We start from the raw sequence: 17,700 nt of genomic DNA, 5'->3' as shown, positions 1-17,700 counted from the left end.
CCTTTCTATTATGAGTAGAAGAGTTAATTTATAAGGAAATATATCCTACTGTTTCCCCCATTATCATCATTTGATTAGACGCCACAGCAATTAGAACAGAACTGGAGGAGAAGGCAGCATAGGCCTTGGTGGATAGATTTCTCATAATATCATGTCTAGCCAAACTGTGCATTGCTTCAGGAAGAAGCTTCGAGAGTACAGTAACTGCAGAATGTGTGTGGCATCTCCACTCTTCCCTTTCAAAAGAAGAATGAACCCATTTGCATTCAATAACTTTATTTCGGTCAACTGACCTTAAAAGTACAAATGCATATATTAAATTAAGTAATGTATACAAATTCATTAATTTCAATAAGATAATACATTAACCATGATCAAATTTACAAATACTGTACGAAGACTTGTGATAATAAAAAACGTCATTTATATAAAAAAAAAATAGATATAAAATATAAAACATTGGAACAAAGCACCCAAGTCCTTCAACAACCCAGCTTCACTTAAGAGCTTGAGATTGCTATTCAATGATTAGAACCAGTTGTTAAAATAACGAGTCTAGATGCTGATTTTCTTCTAATACCCCACATGTGGCCTAAAAATGTAGCAATTGCACAAGAAAACAGGGTCTTGCATCCGATCTAAGAATGCGTAATGCCACTCTGTAATCTCTAGACCCCAGCTGTTTACATATAGGAGTAGGCCATTTACTTCTTAGAACAGAGTATGCCGGGCACCCGAAGAAGACATGGCCTACAGTTTCATTTTGGGCGGAGCAGAAAGAGAAATCCTTATTTTCAGAGGCATTCCGTTGCCACAAACTCGTGAATACATTCAAGGTAATGGTGCCATATCTAAATTGAATAAATAGCTTTCTATCTACAGGCACTTGGATGAGATCAAAGAAGCCTTCCAGGGAATGTAGCAATTTAAAATCTAAAAATTCCTCTGTTAATCTACCTAGCTTAATATTACTGAGATCATTTTCCAATACCCAATCTCCGAATACAGATTTTTGTGGGGAGATTCAAACCCAAACAGATGTGGCAAGCCCACTTTATTCTGATATTTTCAAGTAGAGTCTTAATATTCCTTATCCAGACAATCTTTTTGGATTTGTCTTCAGTACAGACTTCTTCAAGAGTACCTAATTTTGCAATATCTTTTAACGATTTAACCCCCATATCTAGTTTAAGTGTGAGTAGTGGAGTGCTCGGTGGAAGGGAGACTAAGAAACATATACTCAGCTTTTGTGAGATCGTCCAGTTTCTCAAAACCCCAAAGATAAGCCCCATAGAGTGCACTGTTTACTGCTTTATTTTTTATAGTTCTCTATAGCCAGGGCAACAGGTTTAGTACATGTCAAAGACTGTTCCTTCCTCAAAGCTCCCACTATCTGTTTACATTTTAAGCTTGAATTGATTAGATGTTGTTCCCAAGTCATATCCTCAGCCAATCTCATACCCAAATATTCAAAGCTACATACTCACTTTAAAGGAATGTTATCTAAGGTTAAACATCCTTTAAAAGATTTATGCTGGTCCAGCATCATATATTTTGTCTTATTAGTGTTAATTTCAAGTCCCCTTTCATCTCAGAAGGCCTTGAACCGGTTTTTAGAAATAAGAAGCGTATAATTCACAAAAAGGAGCGTACCGATCTGCTTACTCTCTAGTGAGGGGCATCGACTGGAATTTTATCTAGGAAGTCCACTACTTGATCAATATGAAGGAAAACAAAGTAGGGACCAAGACACAACCTTGCCGGACCCCCTATTAACAAAAATGGGTCAGTGACTTGAGCATGGTTCCCCAAACGGATCCTTGCAAAGTTGTCATCATGAAGTCGAACAACCAATGTCAGGCTCTCCTGCAGTATCCCCATATCTCTCAATGCCAGTCAGAGCTTACCACGAGGCACAAGATCGAATGCCGACTTCACGTCTATGAAGGCAGTGTACAAGCTCCCCTTACCCAGTACCACCACCTTCTAGTAGAGGAGAATTAATCTGAAAACCTGGTAAACTGTTCTAGTTTTCTGTCAAAATCCAGCTTGGAAGAGCGACAGTATATTATTCTCAAGCATCCAGTCCTGGATTCTCGCTAGGAGGGTACGACTAAATACCTTCTGTATACAGTCTATCAAACTGATTAGGCATGTAGTTAGCCGATTACCTCTATCTCCTTTTTTGAAAACTGGAATAACCTCAGCTCCCTTCCATGAGTCTGGGATGCAGGCACCCGTTCAATATTATTAAAAAGCCCCATCATATAATTTGACCAATTACTTTTGTCATACAGAAATAAGTCTCCGGGAATTCCATCCGGTCCCGGGGCCTTAGCAGGTATGATGGATTTTATTGAAATCTCAATTTCTGCTTTGTTAAAATAAACCCTCAATGGATTTAGGGATAAATCTAAGAGGGGTGTCCCTTCACTGTGGTTAGTAGTGGAGGAGTACAGGGCTCCAAAATGCTGCTGCCAATCCCCCGCTGTAATATTGTTTGATAGCACTGATTGCTGCCCAAACTACCTCTCCCTACAAGGGTCCAAAATTTCCAAGACTCTTTCAAAGAACAAGCCTCACCCAATTGTTTAGGCCGTTCCTCATCCCAGTTTTTTCTTAGCAGATCTTATTGCTATTTTGTAAGACCGGTGCAGCACGTGCACTAGCGATATATCTTTGATTTTAATAGCTCTGACCAATTGGTGTTTTTAAAGTCTGCACTTGCTTGTGTACCAGGAGTTCAGCTTATTTTCCTCTCCATCACTATGATCTTTCCGTTTGTGATTAGAATGAAAGTAAGCAGTACGCTGATTGAAGAAATCTACATGCAGCCCACTCGTATCTTTCTCACTTCCCATAGTCTCAGCATATGATTTGATCTTTTTCAGCACAGTTAATAAAGCATGTTTAATTGAATTAATTTTGGTTTCATCCCCCATGGGCCATTTGAGGTGACGTCTATCATTTGAAGGTAGTACTTCTTTTGTAAACAGATTACTCCTAGGGACCCCAACTTTCGCTTCCCAGAGTGGAACTAGCTCCCGACTGAACTCCTAGGGACTCCAACTTTCCCTTCCCCGAAGCATTTGCTTTTATGCTGCATTCGCTTGGAGGAATTCCCGACAGCCATTGGGACACCCAGGCTCTATGAGGAGATCCCAAGCTACATCACCAGGAGGCGCAACCTACATCATGAAACATATGAAATTAGTGACTAGAGAACAAAACCTGCTGTGGTGATGTTCAAAGGCACTTATCCCACATGGAAATGAATAGTGCTGTAAATTAGTCTACCTTGCGAGTTCTTTGTGTCCATTAGTCCCTGCCTGCACCTTCCCACACAGATTTTATCCTGCACCTTCACACAAAAACAGTGTTTATCCTGGTATCTCCGCACAATCATTTTTGCTAGAAGTGTGGTTGAGCTCGTGCTTACACCCCAACCTACAATTCCCAGTCAGTTGGGAAAGGAAGAAATAAGAATGAGGGAGATAAAGATGGATGAAAGAGAAAGGAAAGATTACTTTCCTGGCGATTCTACTACTGTTAGTGCCCCCGTACTTCGTCTCAGTAAGCAGAGGCATTGATTCCACCTTGCAGAGGTAGAGTGAACACCACCTTGCATGAAAGGTGTAGCAGCTGTCAAATGTTTGGACAGGGGAATTGTTTTTGAGGGTCTTTAATCCTTTTAGTGCTGCACTTCCATCCCAGAGAGGTGTGAAGGGCAGACAGTATTAATAAAGGTAGTGGATTGGAGTTTGCCACCTCAACAGGACACCCATATCATGTTGCATTCGTTCTTCCAACCCCATTTGCATACACTAGACACACTCCTAGCATCATCTTGGGAGTAAACGCTGCCTGGGGAGAATGCAGAATCTGACAACACCTACAATCACAATGGGCAGATGGAATTGGAACAGGAATGATTAAGCCAAATACTACAGTAGGCTCCATAAATCCTAAAATGGGTAGTGAAATGGACAGGTCTGATAATCCTTCAAGTCTTTTTCTACTGTCATTTGTAGGAAAGGGTGTAGAGGCAGGAGATGGGACCTTTTAATTTTAGCTGACCTAGTTTAGTTTTAGTTTTAGTTAAACCACTCCTACCTCCTGTTTTTGAATTCCAAAGTGGCACAATATTCTGCGCTCCCATTATAGTGGTCACACTGTTAGCAATGAAAGGCGTCAATTACAACATTAAATACTTCCCTGGTGGGATACTGAAGTTTGGAAACATGTGTCCATTGACATCTGAGTTCTCCCACCCTGGTTGCTTTCTTATAGATCATTAAAACCCTCTTTGAGAACTAAAATAGTTAACATGAGCTGAATGCCTTGCTACTAGAGGACGATTACGTTTGCAGTGGGTGGGCTACCAGTTGTGTAGATAAATGGATATGAGGGGTTATTACAGTTTCTTGTTGCCATGCACTTCAAATAACGTACCCGTTCTCGAGCTCTTTGAATTTTCTCTCTGTCATGGTTAAGGTTTTCCAAGACATCCTGGCCGATCTGCTCTGTAGGTGCGGAAAAGAAATAAAAGAAAACATGAGGATGAGAGAAACTTCACACCAGTGGTTTAGTTGCTTCAAAGAAACTAAAAAATACAATATATCGGAAGAATACTCATGAGTTTTCTAATAATTACAGGAGAATAAAACACATTACATAGCAAATATCTGCAAGAGTAAATTGGATGTGTCAGGGGTTGTGTCATACAATGTGTTCATTGAAGGAAAAATTAACGTGTTGGGTGTTTCCAAAATAAGAAATGGTTGATTAATGTAATCTGTTCTCTACAGCCCAGTACAGCAACTCTACTGCTTCCTTCTGAGTGATTAAAGTAAAAAAATAATTGTCTCATTTGTTCACAGATTTAGCATTATTTTCGCGTATTTGTTCAAATGGCTGCATCCTTGTCTCTTACTGCATTTTAAAGTGTACTTTTCAGATGGGCACTCCTTAGGAGTATTATAATGATACTCCATGTTGCTTTTGTTTAATTGTCAAGCAAAGAGATCACCTGGAGCTCTTCCACAAAATTACAACCAATGGGGTCTTCTTATTCAAAGTTGACCATGCTGAAGACTACGTTTATGGCCTTAGTGAGTCCAAGGGACGCATAAAGTGACATACTCTGCCACCAAAGGCATTCAACAAATATAAGGCTAACCTTCCAGCCTGCAATAAACTGCTCCCTATAAATCGTTGCCTCCTAAAGGAAGGCTTCCAAAACTGTTTCTTCACAGGTAGTAGCAGAATCTTAAGGTCCTGTCTGTATACTGTATGTTCTGACATTTATTTGTCTCTAGTACATCCACATCCTGGTCATTCATTCATCTGCTATGTCTTCAAGCCCTTCCCGAATTTATCCTTTCATTGGTAATTTTTGCTCACTATTTTACTTCAGAAATTGGTATTCGCTTATCAGTGCTAAGCCCCACTCTTGCTTTCTCCTCACTTGGCGGAATGTCTGAACACATGATCACATCTATACTAGTTTGGGCTGATTGCATTGCATGACCATCTCAACTTACGCTATTGCCCAAACTAAATCATTTTCTCCCAAAACCACTCCCTGGTCACCGACTCACTTAGGGCCAGTTGTAGGTAAATAGAATTTACCGATTCGAAAATACAGAATGTTACCGATTCGGTATTTTCGAATCGGTAAAAGCTATGTAGCAAATCATTCGGTAAAAATGACCGAATCGTTAAGAATTGTTATTTACCGAATCGGTATTTACCGATTGGGTAGTTGACATTCATTTCTATGGGCCTCCAGGCCCATAGGAATGAATGGCAATTACCGAATCGGTAAATACCCATTCGGTAAAAGGGGGAAAACATTGAAGGGTGGCAGGCTGTCAATTGTGTATGGGTGCACATGTTGCAAACATACATGTCCTAAGGGCATGTATGTCTGCAACATGGCACTGAAGCAATTTGCTTAAAATTGCTTTTTGGGAGGAGCCAAGATGGCCGCGGAGACGGACGTGTGATCTCCCGGCTCCTCGAGCCTTTGTTTCCCGCACAGTAATCCTGCTTACTATTCTGCTCCTGTGTACCGGCGGGGTGATTGGGGAAGTTTCCTGATTCCGTTGGTGTCCCTCCGGTGTTCCTACCTGCCCGGCACCCGGAGAAACGTCGAAATGCACGCGGGGGACGACCCTAGCCCTGGACCCGGGACCTGCGATACAAAGAGCCGCCTGTGACTGCCGTGGCTGCAGGGGCCGATTACCTCGGAGCGGTGCCGCCATCCTGGGCTGGCCGAATGGATATCTGGCCTTTACGTTGGGCGCTCGTGTGACTGGGACTGCTGGCCGATTGGGAGCCTGAATTGCTCCTTCCCACTGTGAAACGCTGCAGGATAACCGCTCATTGCCTTTCTTATGTCGGGGGTGCCTCGGCAGCCGGGACTCCCTCACTGCCTCGCCTCTCCTGTGCCGATCGGAGAAGAGCCCCCCCACTGTATGCAGCCTGCGACTGCGGACCTGTCCTGTCCCGAAGGAGCTGCCCGTTTCCTCCTAACGCCGACTCTGCCTGAAATCACTGTTTGCTCCGACGGCGGGACCGTGACGGCCGGCTCATCTGTGGCAATGGCGGATGGCGCCCTGGCTCCTGCTCGATATATCCGGCTTGCACCTAGTTGGGGAGCAGACTTGGCTGAAGCGTCTCGTACCACGGAGGTAATGGAGGAGCAATCGCCAGTTACCCTCGCCTCTGTTTTCCTGGCTCTTACTCGACTGCGGGGTGAGTGGTGTGCGAGCTCGCGACTACTGGAGGAGAAGCTGGATGGCTGTCTGTCTGGATCGGACTATACTCTGCCCGTCCTCTCTCCCTGCTCTACTAAACAGCCTCCGCTGATCCCGGTCTGTGAAACATTGTTGCCGGTGACGTGTGAACTTGATCAGCAGCTTCGCGATGTCATGGAGAGCGAGCTACATTCTACCCACCTGTGTACTGCTACAATGTCTCTCTCCCCAACACGGAGCGCAACCTCGCCCACGGAGTTCCAGGGGCCGCTGCTGCAATATTTGCCTATCCTGTCTGTCTGTGCCTACTTCTTGGGGACATCGTTATCTCCCGCACTGTGTGGTGTTATGGCTTTCGTCATGCAGCTTCATTTATGTGTTGACTCTGTTTGGGACTGGCGACATCTATTCAGTCCTCGGACTTTTCTTTATTGCCGAGTGTGGCCATTTTGTTTCTTTGTTCTTGTGGGGGCGGGCTCTCCCTTTCTCCTCGCAGTTGCTGGCTTCTCAGGAGGGGCGGGCGCAAGGGGGCGTCCCAGATCGGGCCAGGACTAGGTCTTATTTAGTGTGATGGACACATGGGCGGGCGAGGACTAGGTTGGGACTGTTCATGGTTTGCTTTGCTTGCGCAATTAGAGTTGACCCTCCCCTTCCGCATGGCGCCGACCATTTTGTGTTTATGAGTCTCCCCCTTCTTCTTTGCTCCCATCTTGTCTCTTTGTTGTAGAGGGGGTTGGCACTCGTCGAGGGGAGTGTTCAGAGGGGCATCCGATATCGGGCCAGGGTTAGGGAGTTCTTTGTTGTATTGCTTTCTTGCCTGGCGGGGATTGGGTTGAGAATGTTATGTAGAGTGACTGTACGGACCACACGCAAATGAAGCTTGATTTCCCCCATCTGTATTTGTCATTGCTAGTCATTGTTTCGCCCTCACATTCAGGGTGTCCTATGGACAGTGCAACCTTTGCCTACGGCACAGTCGGCGCTATAACGGGCTATCCTGGTGAATTGTGAGCCGTCGGCTCCGCTATATTCTCTTCGGTGCCTGACTGCTTGCCAATGATGTTTCATTGGGACAGGGGGACTGATTGTGTAGGGTGGCGTCCATTTTGCTTTCTTTGTCTCTGCATGACTTAAGCGGCCATCTTGTTCCTTTGTTCCAGCTGGGGCGGGCTCCTGTCGGGCATCATGGTGTAGTGGTCGCGTGCGACCTGATTAGAGCTAGGGTTTCCGGGTGCTAACTTTAGCTGGTATGTCTGAAGTGATTACGGACTGGGGCGCCTTTTTGGCGCGTGTTGCTGCTATGGCTCCTCACATTTATTCTGATATTGTTGTTTATCCTGGCACTTTCGTACTTGGGGTGGAGCTGTACGTATCCTGTTGTCTTTTTGTAGATGGGGTGGCGACTCATGTGCTGACCTGGGGACCTGGGTGTACCTGATTCTGTTTCCCCTTTGGTAATATGCCCTTTGACTTTATTGCTTCACACGGCGTAGGGGTTGCAAATGGCTGGGAGTCCGGGAGATCTGTTATTGTGTGGGCTCCTCCCCGCCTCCTTCTTTTTGGGAGTGGTAGATTAGCTTGTCCTTTTCTTCCTCCCTATATTTCAAGTGTTATAATTCTTCATTTTTCTTACCATCTTTTTTTCCCCTTTCTTTCTTACATTTTTCTTGCTTTCTTTTCCTTTTTCTTTCTTCTTCTCTTCTCTTGCTGTATTTCGGGTTTATGGGGCGACAGACACTCTGCTAGGGGGGGGGGGGGTAGGCCATAGCCTCTGCATGTGTGTAGGGTGGGGGGTTATATTTCATTTTTGTTAGTTTCTATGGGACCTGTTTTTGCTTCTTTTATCATTTTTCCTTTTTCTTGGCCCGTGTTCAGGCATACTGGGGGATGGGTGGCGGCGGAGATACGAATGGGATGTTGAGATTGCTACCCTGTAGCGTGGATATTTTGTGGCCATCCTGCCTGGTCGGGACTTGCTTGTCGAGATGTGGATTGGTCGGAAACTGTAGCTAATGTCATGTCCCACCTGCATGGACCTTGTTCTTACTTTGTTATTTTATGAGTACGGAACAGCACGACCTGAACTCAATAGTTGCAAAAAAATAAATTTAAATTTAACCTTCATTGCTCCTGTGTCATGGTATTGCGGCGCCCTCCAGTTTGATTTCTGCATAGTAACCGATGTTCTGCTGTATTACTATGTCGCCATATTGCATGCACTAGTGCTACATGAGAGTTCGTGGCCGGCCGGATGGTTGTGGGCCCGTATTTGTTCTTTATTTCATGCACAATAAAGGTTTTCAAAAATTTAAAAAAAAAAATTTGCTTTTTGGAGTGTTTTCATTATTTACCACCAACTTGTAGTTGGTGGTAAATAACGAATCCTAACATGGGATAAGCACTCATTTAAGTGCTTCCTACATTAGGAATTCAGTAACTTACCGAATCGGTATTTAAAAAAATCGGTAATTTCCCGATTCCTTAAATTACCGATTCAGTAAATTACTGAATCGTTAATTTCGGCCCCTACATCAGAAAAGCCTATTACCGGTTGGTAACGGCCGAAATTCGTTAATTTCGTCTGTTACCGACTGGTAATAGTCTTCCTACATCTGGCCCGTAATATCCCATATATTCCAGCTGCTTCACTGCCTTTATGATTGTCAGTAAATCTGTGACTGGCTCTTTCTTCCCTTAGCTACAGATACCTGGAATTTCTGCTAGATCTTCCACAACATTGATATGAATTGATGATACGCACTGCATTGGTTTGTGTCACCTTTTCGCTAATTCTAGATTCTCTTAAAACCAGACATCCCACTACCATATTTGGGTAATAAAATAGAATCTCCAACAAAACAGGATATTAAGATTTCAGAAGGTATGGTCTTCAACTGACACATTAGAAGACACCCCTCTCAAAACTTTCCACTATTGCCCCTTATCGAAAATATTTATTTTCAGCATTAGCCTGTTATTATGGACAGACCACAATATAACAAGAGGAAGGGTGTTTTCAGAACTCAATGCACCTAAGAATCTGTGCAATGACTTAGCGTCTCTGTCGCTTAAATCTTAATGGTAGCTATCAGTAACATCAAACAATACTTGGTAAGAGGCTAGACCCAGCTCCTTGTTTTAAGTTAATACTTGAACAGTAGATTGTTAAATAATGTATAACCCCAACACCAGATAGCCATGGGCAGCATCTTACCGCTCATCAGAAAGGCTTGAAGTGCCATGCCAACATCTGCACTACAGGCAGGCAAGAGCATTGGTGAATAAACCAAAGGTCGAAGTGGGGAGTATATGAAAGACACAATCTGTCCACTTGTTTTAATATGACAAAAACAGTTCCCTCACTTTATGTTATAGGATAACCATCCTTGGGTGGTTAATTCCAACATTTAAGATGCCTCAGCTGAAACAGAGGGGAGAAAGTCTCCTGTGCTGTCAAGCAGAGAGGGGGGATAGAGCTTAACCAAGAAACTGGCCATCTTGCCAGGTATCTGCTGCCTAAAAGAAATGTAAATGTGAGCCTTTGGTTAATCTGCAAATGTAAAGGCTGTTTGGAAGCCGGGATTGGCTTTAACTGATGGAGTCACTCAAAGTATTCTTTGTGAGTGGCATTGTAATGTGACCTGATGAGCAGTGGAGTGTGTGCCTTTAATGGACACTTATAAAAAAAAAGGTTGCCATTGGTACAGTCTGCATTAGTTTTACCACAATGAGAGGGCACTCCTACATTTTGTGTCTCCCAGAAGGTTCTGGTGGTAGGGGACATCCCAGGAATCTATTAGATTACATAAAAGGATCCTCATCTTGCCAATGGTATCCACAATAAAGAGATCCACTTAACTGTGATTGGAATAACCTGCACGCAATTTTAACCACAGATTGCATATCAATAAGAGGTCTTCTGACAAACAACGTTGAGCCCACCCACTATCACAAACCCCCAGATTCATGAAGAACACATTTTGCGATTCCTCAATAGCAAAAAATACTGATTTGCTATTAAGGAATAGCAAAATGCTATTCATCAAGAAATCCTTTCAAAAATAGCGATTTCTAATAATTCCTTAATTGCGACTCGCAAATTGCGAGTCGCAATTAAGGAATATCTCCCCATTCATTCCTATGGGCCTAGAGGCCCATAGGAATGAATGGGAAGACCATCTCAATTCTCTAATCGCAATTAGCGATTCGCACATTGAGATTGCGATTTCAAGGGTGCAGGGGTGTCAAAAGGACACCCTGTTGCACCCCTGAAATTGATGTGTGCACATATGTTGCACAGACACATGCCCTTAGGGCATGTGTGTGCGCAACATGAAACTTTGAAAAATGCACTTTAGTGCATTTTTCAAAGTTTTTGCTATTTACCACGTAGTTTAACTTTGCGGTAAATAGCGTCCCCAGATTGCGAATTTGCAATTTTTAAATGGTTCATGAATTGCATTTAAGGAATCTCAAATTGAGATTCCTTAAATGCAATTCATCGCAATTTAGCTATTTCTATAATTGCGATTTTTGCATTTGGGATGATGAATCTCAAATGCAAAAATAGCGCTCGCAAAGGGCCAGATTCTCAGAATCTGGCACTTTGCGAGCCAAATTTACTTTGATGAATCTGGCTGTAAGTGCAGTAGGCGAGGAATCAATCATGAAGCATGACACTGTTGGTACTAGTGATTGAGGATCCCTTTATATGCTATGCTAGGCATTTATAAAGCGCTTGGCTACCCAATAGGCTTCCCAGCGCTAAAGTCATGTTCTTCCTAAAGCTCGCACCATGGGTGAATCACTCGAAGAGGTGAGTTTTCAGAAGCTTCCTCAATTTGGATTCTTCGTTGGTCAATCTTAAATATAGAGAAATGGAGTTCCAGAGTTCAGCTGCCAGACAGGCAAAGGGACGTCCACCACTTCTCATTTTCTTGATTCTCAGTATCAAAAAAGTCTCTAGTCTGCGGAGCGCAATGATCTTTTGGGTGTGTAAGCAGTTAACAATCTCTGAATTACAAGGGGACTTTCAGGGAATTTGAATTTGATTCTTTTACATACAAGCAAACAGTGCAAGGTAACAATGGAGGAGGAAATTTAATTATTCTATCGAATTTCAACAAATCACACTCTGCGGCATTCTGGACCATCTGTTGCTCTTGACCATGTACTAAGGGCTTCCCAAATAGACTGAATTGCAATAGTCGAGGTGGGACAGGATGAGGCCTTGGACCACAGTTTTCCGAATGCCAGGGGAGCCAACTCAAAATTTTCCTAAGAGGCTGGAGAAGGCCAAAGCAGGAGGCAGGGTGTTCTTACTTGTACCTCAATGGTGAGATGACTGTCCATCCAAAAACCTAAATATTTAATTTCAGTTTTAGGAGGGGAACGTTCACCGAGATAGTTGGACCACTGGAGTTCAGTAAAAAACACGAGAGGTACTTAAAGTCTAGGAAGTAGAAAACTACTAGGACCTGATTGTGTCCAATGTAGGTGTTCAGATCACACCGTTGATGTTGATTAAATGACACTATTATGTCAAAGAGGTGAGATAGAGAAGATACAGAGTCTAGGAGGCTAGAACAAAGTACCCATCAGCCCACTCAACTGTGGAGTATCGTCATCTGGGTTGTTGAAAAAAAGGTGTCCTTTAGGCTCCTCCTCAGAGAGAGTCTGAGGTTGCCTAATAATGGACCCTAGAGTGAAGCATCCAACCAACAGAAGACAGTGGGTGAGCGGAAGGGGCAAAAAGTTGCAGTGCTCAGAAAAGAGAAAAGAAAAAGGAAACTAATCCTTGTGGTTAAAAATACCTACTTTGATGACATAAGGAAACTTTATTGGGTTTGACCATCAAAGTGGTATCATTAAAAGCAGTATGCTGATAGCATGCAAGGAATTGCTATCTATCATGTGTGTTTAGACCATCTAAACACACATGATAGATAGCACAAGGATTAGTTTCCTTTTTCTTTTCTCTTTTCTGAGCACTGCAACTTTTTGCCCCTTCCGCTCACCCACTGTCTTCTGTTGGTTGGATGCTTCACTCTAGGGTCCATTATTAAGCAACCTCAGACTCTCTCTGAGGAGGAGCCTAAAGGACACCTTTTTTTCAACAACCCAGATGACGATACTCCACAGTTGAGTGGGCTGATGGGTACTTTGTTCTAGCCTCCTAGACTCTGTATCTTCTCTATCTCACCTCTTTGACATAATAGTGTCATTCACTCAAGATCAACGGTGTGATCTGAACACCTGCATTGGACACAATCAGGTCCTAGTAGTTTTCTACTTCCTAGACTTTAAGTACCTCTCGTGTTTTTTACTGTATTAGTTGGGGGACAAGGTACTTTCTCTGTCTATAAACTCACTCCCCTAGGACCCCCCACTACTCTGTTTGTTTTTTTTGTCCACTGGAGTTCAGACCAAAGAGTGGGATGGTTCCCAACTACCAAAACCTCTGTTTTGTCTCTATTGAGTTTTAAGTTGCTGCTGATCATCCAGTCGGTAATAATATATAATTTAATAGATTCCAGGGTTCCAGTCCCCTACCACCAGAGTCTTCGGGGAACAATAAAATATAGGAGTGCCCTCTCATTATGCAGATTGGAAAGCTGAGGGCATCCTGCGCTATTGCTTTTCACTCACTCTAATGGTAAATACTAGGTACAGTCTGCACATTACTCCGAACTATATTTGGAAGCACTTTTTTATCTTAAACCTAAATCTTTGTATGCACTTTGTGGCAGCCTATCTTACACTGTGTGCAATCCAAGTTTAAAATAATGACGTACATATTGAAGTTGCTTTCTGTCACAGGTTGGGACATTGTAGCACTAAAACACATGTCATTATTCCCCAATGCACTAACCGGAATTCAATTATGTGGCTCTATGGTTACACACACAGGTATCTGCTGTGATTGCATTAACCAATAGAGGTTGCACAACAAACAAGCACTGGCGTTGCCAATAGGTCTCGCAGTAGGAAAGTTGGAGCTATTGGTTTTGTAAATGACAAAGCCCTTTATGTTTTTAAAATGAAAACAAAAATAAAAGGGATTGTTATTTGCAATTGTAATAGCTCCAACTTTCCTACTGCGAGACCTATTGGCAACGCCAGTGCTTGTCTACTTTGAGCCATGTTTCACAGCAACACGCTCTGCTGTGCAACATCTTTAAAACATGGATAACGCCAATATGCCTCAAATAGGGAATCCTATTGGCTTTGCCAGTGCTTGTTTCATTTGCATTGTATTGTATTTTGATTCATGTACCACTTCACACCTCCGATGTGGCATTGAAAAGCATGAGCAGACGGGATAGCACGCTTGCCTTGGGGAGGGCTTGCTTGGTAGCGAGATAAAACTTTCGTGTGGCCACTACTGTACTGTTGTTAGTCCCCAGAGCGGTTCTCTTGTTTGGTCTCGGGGCTTTGGGCTGGAAGAGGCGCGAGAGACAGAGCGCGAGCACTTTTACATTCATTTAATGTAGCCCCTTATTGAACAGGCCTCTTTAGAATCCGCTGGGACAAACTGAGTACTTGCAATCATGGCGGATGTTTAAAGTTCTCCACCCACCTGGAACGAGTAGAGAAGTTGTTTATTTCCATAGCCGGCCACTCCTCGGGCCCCCTGGGCGGATGGACCCAGGCTTAGGAGTCATATTTATGGAGCAGCTGGCGGCCGCCGCGGGGTCCAGTTGGGTATCTGTAGGCACGGAGGCGCCGGGCTTGGAGATTTTGAGTGTGACGAGTATCTCCCGCCAAGCGCAGGCGTCTGCATTTTGCTTGGCCTTAAGTTTATGGAGGGAGGGCGGCACTTGTGAGCGAATTACTTCCAAATGTGTCAGCTTAATTCACACGGCACAATAAAATGTCTGTCAGTTCTGGCATTAGAACGTGAACATTTTGACACACTTGGCGGGAGACCCGGGCTGCTTTCTGTGGGGCACACGTGCGAGTTCAGATGCTAGCGCACAGACGGGTGAAACAAATGCATAATTCATTGAAAGGACAAGCACGCCAATAAAAGAGAGACAGCGCGGCACGCATTATTGTGGCCCGAAGCAGAAACGAGAAATGTTTCCAATTAGACTGAAGTCGATGAAGGGGAAGACATTAGGAACAAAAGCGGCCAGGAAACTGAAAGTACGGCCGGCCAGCGGCCAGCCATGAATAATTAGGGGAGGAGAAGCCTCACAGCACACGCTGGGAGAAGCCCTTTGATGTGCTGTGCGGCCGTGAAAAAATGCAATTAGGAGGGAGGGAGGGAGGGAGGCTGATGCGCGTGCTTGTTTGGTCACGTGATTCACGTGAACTTAAAGAACACCGCAGGAACGAAACCCTTGGTTTGACGAGCATTTTGAGCACTTGAATTCTCGCTCCGCTCAATGCGCTTGCGCGCATTGATAGGTTGCGAGACCTAAAAATGGTGCATCTCTCACTTATTAGTTTAACTTGCATTAATTTTTCATTTTAGATGTGTGTTATTTTCCATGCAGTTACTTGAAGGTGAAAGACCAGCAAAATAATTACAGAACATTTTTTTCGTTTTAGCCACGCCTTAAAACCCGCAAACATCATCCCCATTGGACTCAGGGTCACAGTTCACGTACTTTTTTAATGCACTCCGACCTCTGGAATAAATAATAAATCTAATAAATCGTTATAATAGTTAGAATGATAACATTTATGCCACAGTTGTTTTATTGAAGTTTTCGCTACACTTAGTTAAAAAAAAAGTTAAAAAATCACTTACAGTCCATGTTTTTCTTGAGATGAAAACGTTGGATAAAACAAAGACCGCCTACCTGGGTGATAAAGGCCAGTCCGTTTTGGCAGGTTGTAAGTGGCCTGCTCAGCGGCAGACATGGCAGCCTGTACAGAGACACACGGATGGCTCCTCCAGGAGGAGCGTCACCCCACTGCTTTTAAACAGTCAATGCAAATTCGACATAAAAAAATAGTAACTTTGAGTTATCATCATTTTATGTTTTATGTTGCTTTGTGGGTGGGCGGGTGGATGGGGCTGCTCTGCTCTCGGAGCAGGGCAGGGCAGTGGAGAAGTAGTTTGTCCACTCTTAAATACGCAATGACTGTTTGGCCGGCCCTCTCGGCCTGCCCAAACCAGTCATGCGCACTTTCCCCGTTCTCCATGCAGGCTGCATTACAGCCTGTGAGGAGAATAGGCCCAGGGCCCCATTCCCTGGTTAAACGTTAAACCAGGACACTCAAAACCAATCACAATGCTGCATTGCAGCATTCTGATGGGTCAGGGGAGCCTTTCCTGTGCATCCGAGAGGAGGAGCAGACACGCGGGACCGGCGCAGTAGGGTTACTGTTTCTTTTATTTATTTTTTTAACAGCCCCCTAGCCCCCCCTGCCCCGCGCCGCCCACACCCGCAAACCATGCCGGTCTCCACTGCAGAGACATTGACCCAAAAACACAGCCTAAAAACTCTCCAGAGTCCGTCTGGACACACTATGATACCCTTCAGTAAGTGCAGGAACTGTTGACACAGAGTGTCCACCTACAGAACATCATCTAATTAAAAAGTAAGGGTTTTAAATTGTTTAGAGCGGTTTCCATTAATTGGAACAAACATAAATGTCGATTTTAAGCTTACATGGCCTTAGGCTCTTTTCCTACTTAGTGTGTAGTCTGTGCCTCAATGAAAGGCGATCAGCGGGGTGAGAAACTAACACCACGCAATGAACTGCAAATTGCCATCCAGCCGCTACTGTCTCGTTGAGAAACACTAATGTTTCCTCAGGTATTTGACCACAAATTGACATTCCTATTATGTAACCTGGCCCCTGCCGGCGCAGTGCTCCCTGTTTTTAGCTGTACATACAAAGCCTCCCAAAGGTGAAATACAGTAAAATGGCACTGATGTTTAGCTGGGAGACGGTCACGTAATCCTGGCGCTAAAAAGGAACAGGCGCACTCGCCATGTCACATAAGGTGCCTGTGGGTATGTGATGTGCTTGACCGGTAACTACTTCACAGAGCTTGCCGTGTCTTTTTTTTAATTTAATTTTTTTATTATTACACATATGTTTGATAAGCTTGACTAAATTAAAAACAAATACGGTAAATAAGCCATGCATTTGACATATTAACTGTGGACCAGTACCAGGAAAAATAGGCTGTAAAATAGAGTAGAAAGTTTTTTTTTTCAATTTGACAATATCATAGGGGAAAAGGGGGAGAGGGGAAGAGAGGTAGTAGAATATAAATCTGTAACTGAAGATCAAGTAATAGTATAAAAATGACTTAAAATATAAAGAGACAATTAAAATAATCAAACGAGAAACAGTTCAAAAATGAAAAAATGTAGAGGAAACAAAAACAGAGACATTAACAATTTATGGATGTTGAACATGTTCAGAACAATTGTGTGAGACACTGGATGTTGTAACTTTATTCAAATAATTGTGAATGGTGACCAAAATAAGCCCCTATTTACAAATGGTTTAAAAGAGGAGGCAAAAGCAATAGCCAATCTGTGATAGTGACAAACATTGTTTCACCAGGGCTTAACTGACAGTTTAGCTGAACATTTGCAGTTCAACGAAATGTGCTGAACATCAAGTCAAATAAACCTTTTTCATGAAAGGCCAGTCCCAATGAATCTGATAGGCTGCCTATAAAAAGAATAATATTGTATAGGGAGGTGTGCAAATTAAAAATAGTTGAAATACGAGACCAAATATTCCTCCAGAAGGAAGCTGCAGGAGGGCAAGAAAACAAAGGGTGCATCAAATCTGCCAGGGGAAAGCCACAGGAGCAACAAACATCTTTATCAGTGTGTGTAAAGTTAGCTATGGATAGAGGAGTAAAGTATAATCTGTGATAGAGAAAGAACATGGATTGAGTAGTGGAGACAGATCTTGACATTTTCAAAGATCTAGTCCAGATTTTGTCCCAGAACTCGAT

At 43.4% G+C, this 17,700-nt stretch overlaps 1 protein-coding gene across 6 annotated transcripts in view; it reads right to left on the bottom strand.

Annotated features, from left to right (window-relative positions):
* Window positions 1-17,700, bottom strand: part of VTI1A (vesicle transport through interaction with t-SNAREs 1A) — a 1,083,798-nt gene that overhangs the window by 402,952 nt on the left and 663,146 nt on the right. For all 6 annotated transcript variants that reach the window (XM_086922795.1, XM_086922792.1, XM_086922791.1 and 3 more), the window contains one exon: window positions 4,453-4,523. In XM_086922795.1, coding sequence (XP_086778921.1) covers window positions 4,453-4,523 — 71 coding nt within the window. The remainder of the gene's footprint in view (window positions 1-4,452; window positions 4,524-17,700) is intronic.

Source organism: Lissotriton vulgaris, chromosome 5 (assembly GCF_964263255.1).
Source record: "Lissotriton vulgaris chromosome 5, aLisVul1.2, whole genome shotgun sequence".
Classification (NCBI taxonomy): Eukaryota; Metazoa; Chordata; class Amphibia; order Caudata; family Salamandridae; genus Lissotriton; species Lissotriton vulgaris.
The sequence above is the reverse complement of the archived record's forward strand: the minus strand, read 5'-3'. Positions and strand labels throughout refer to the sequence as shown.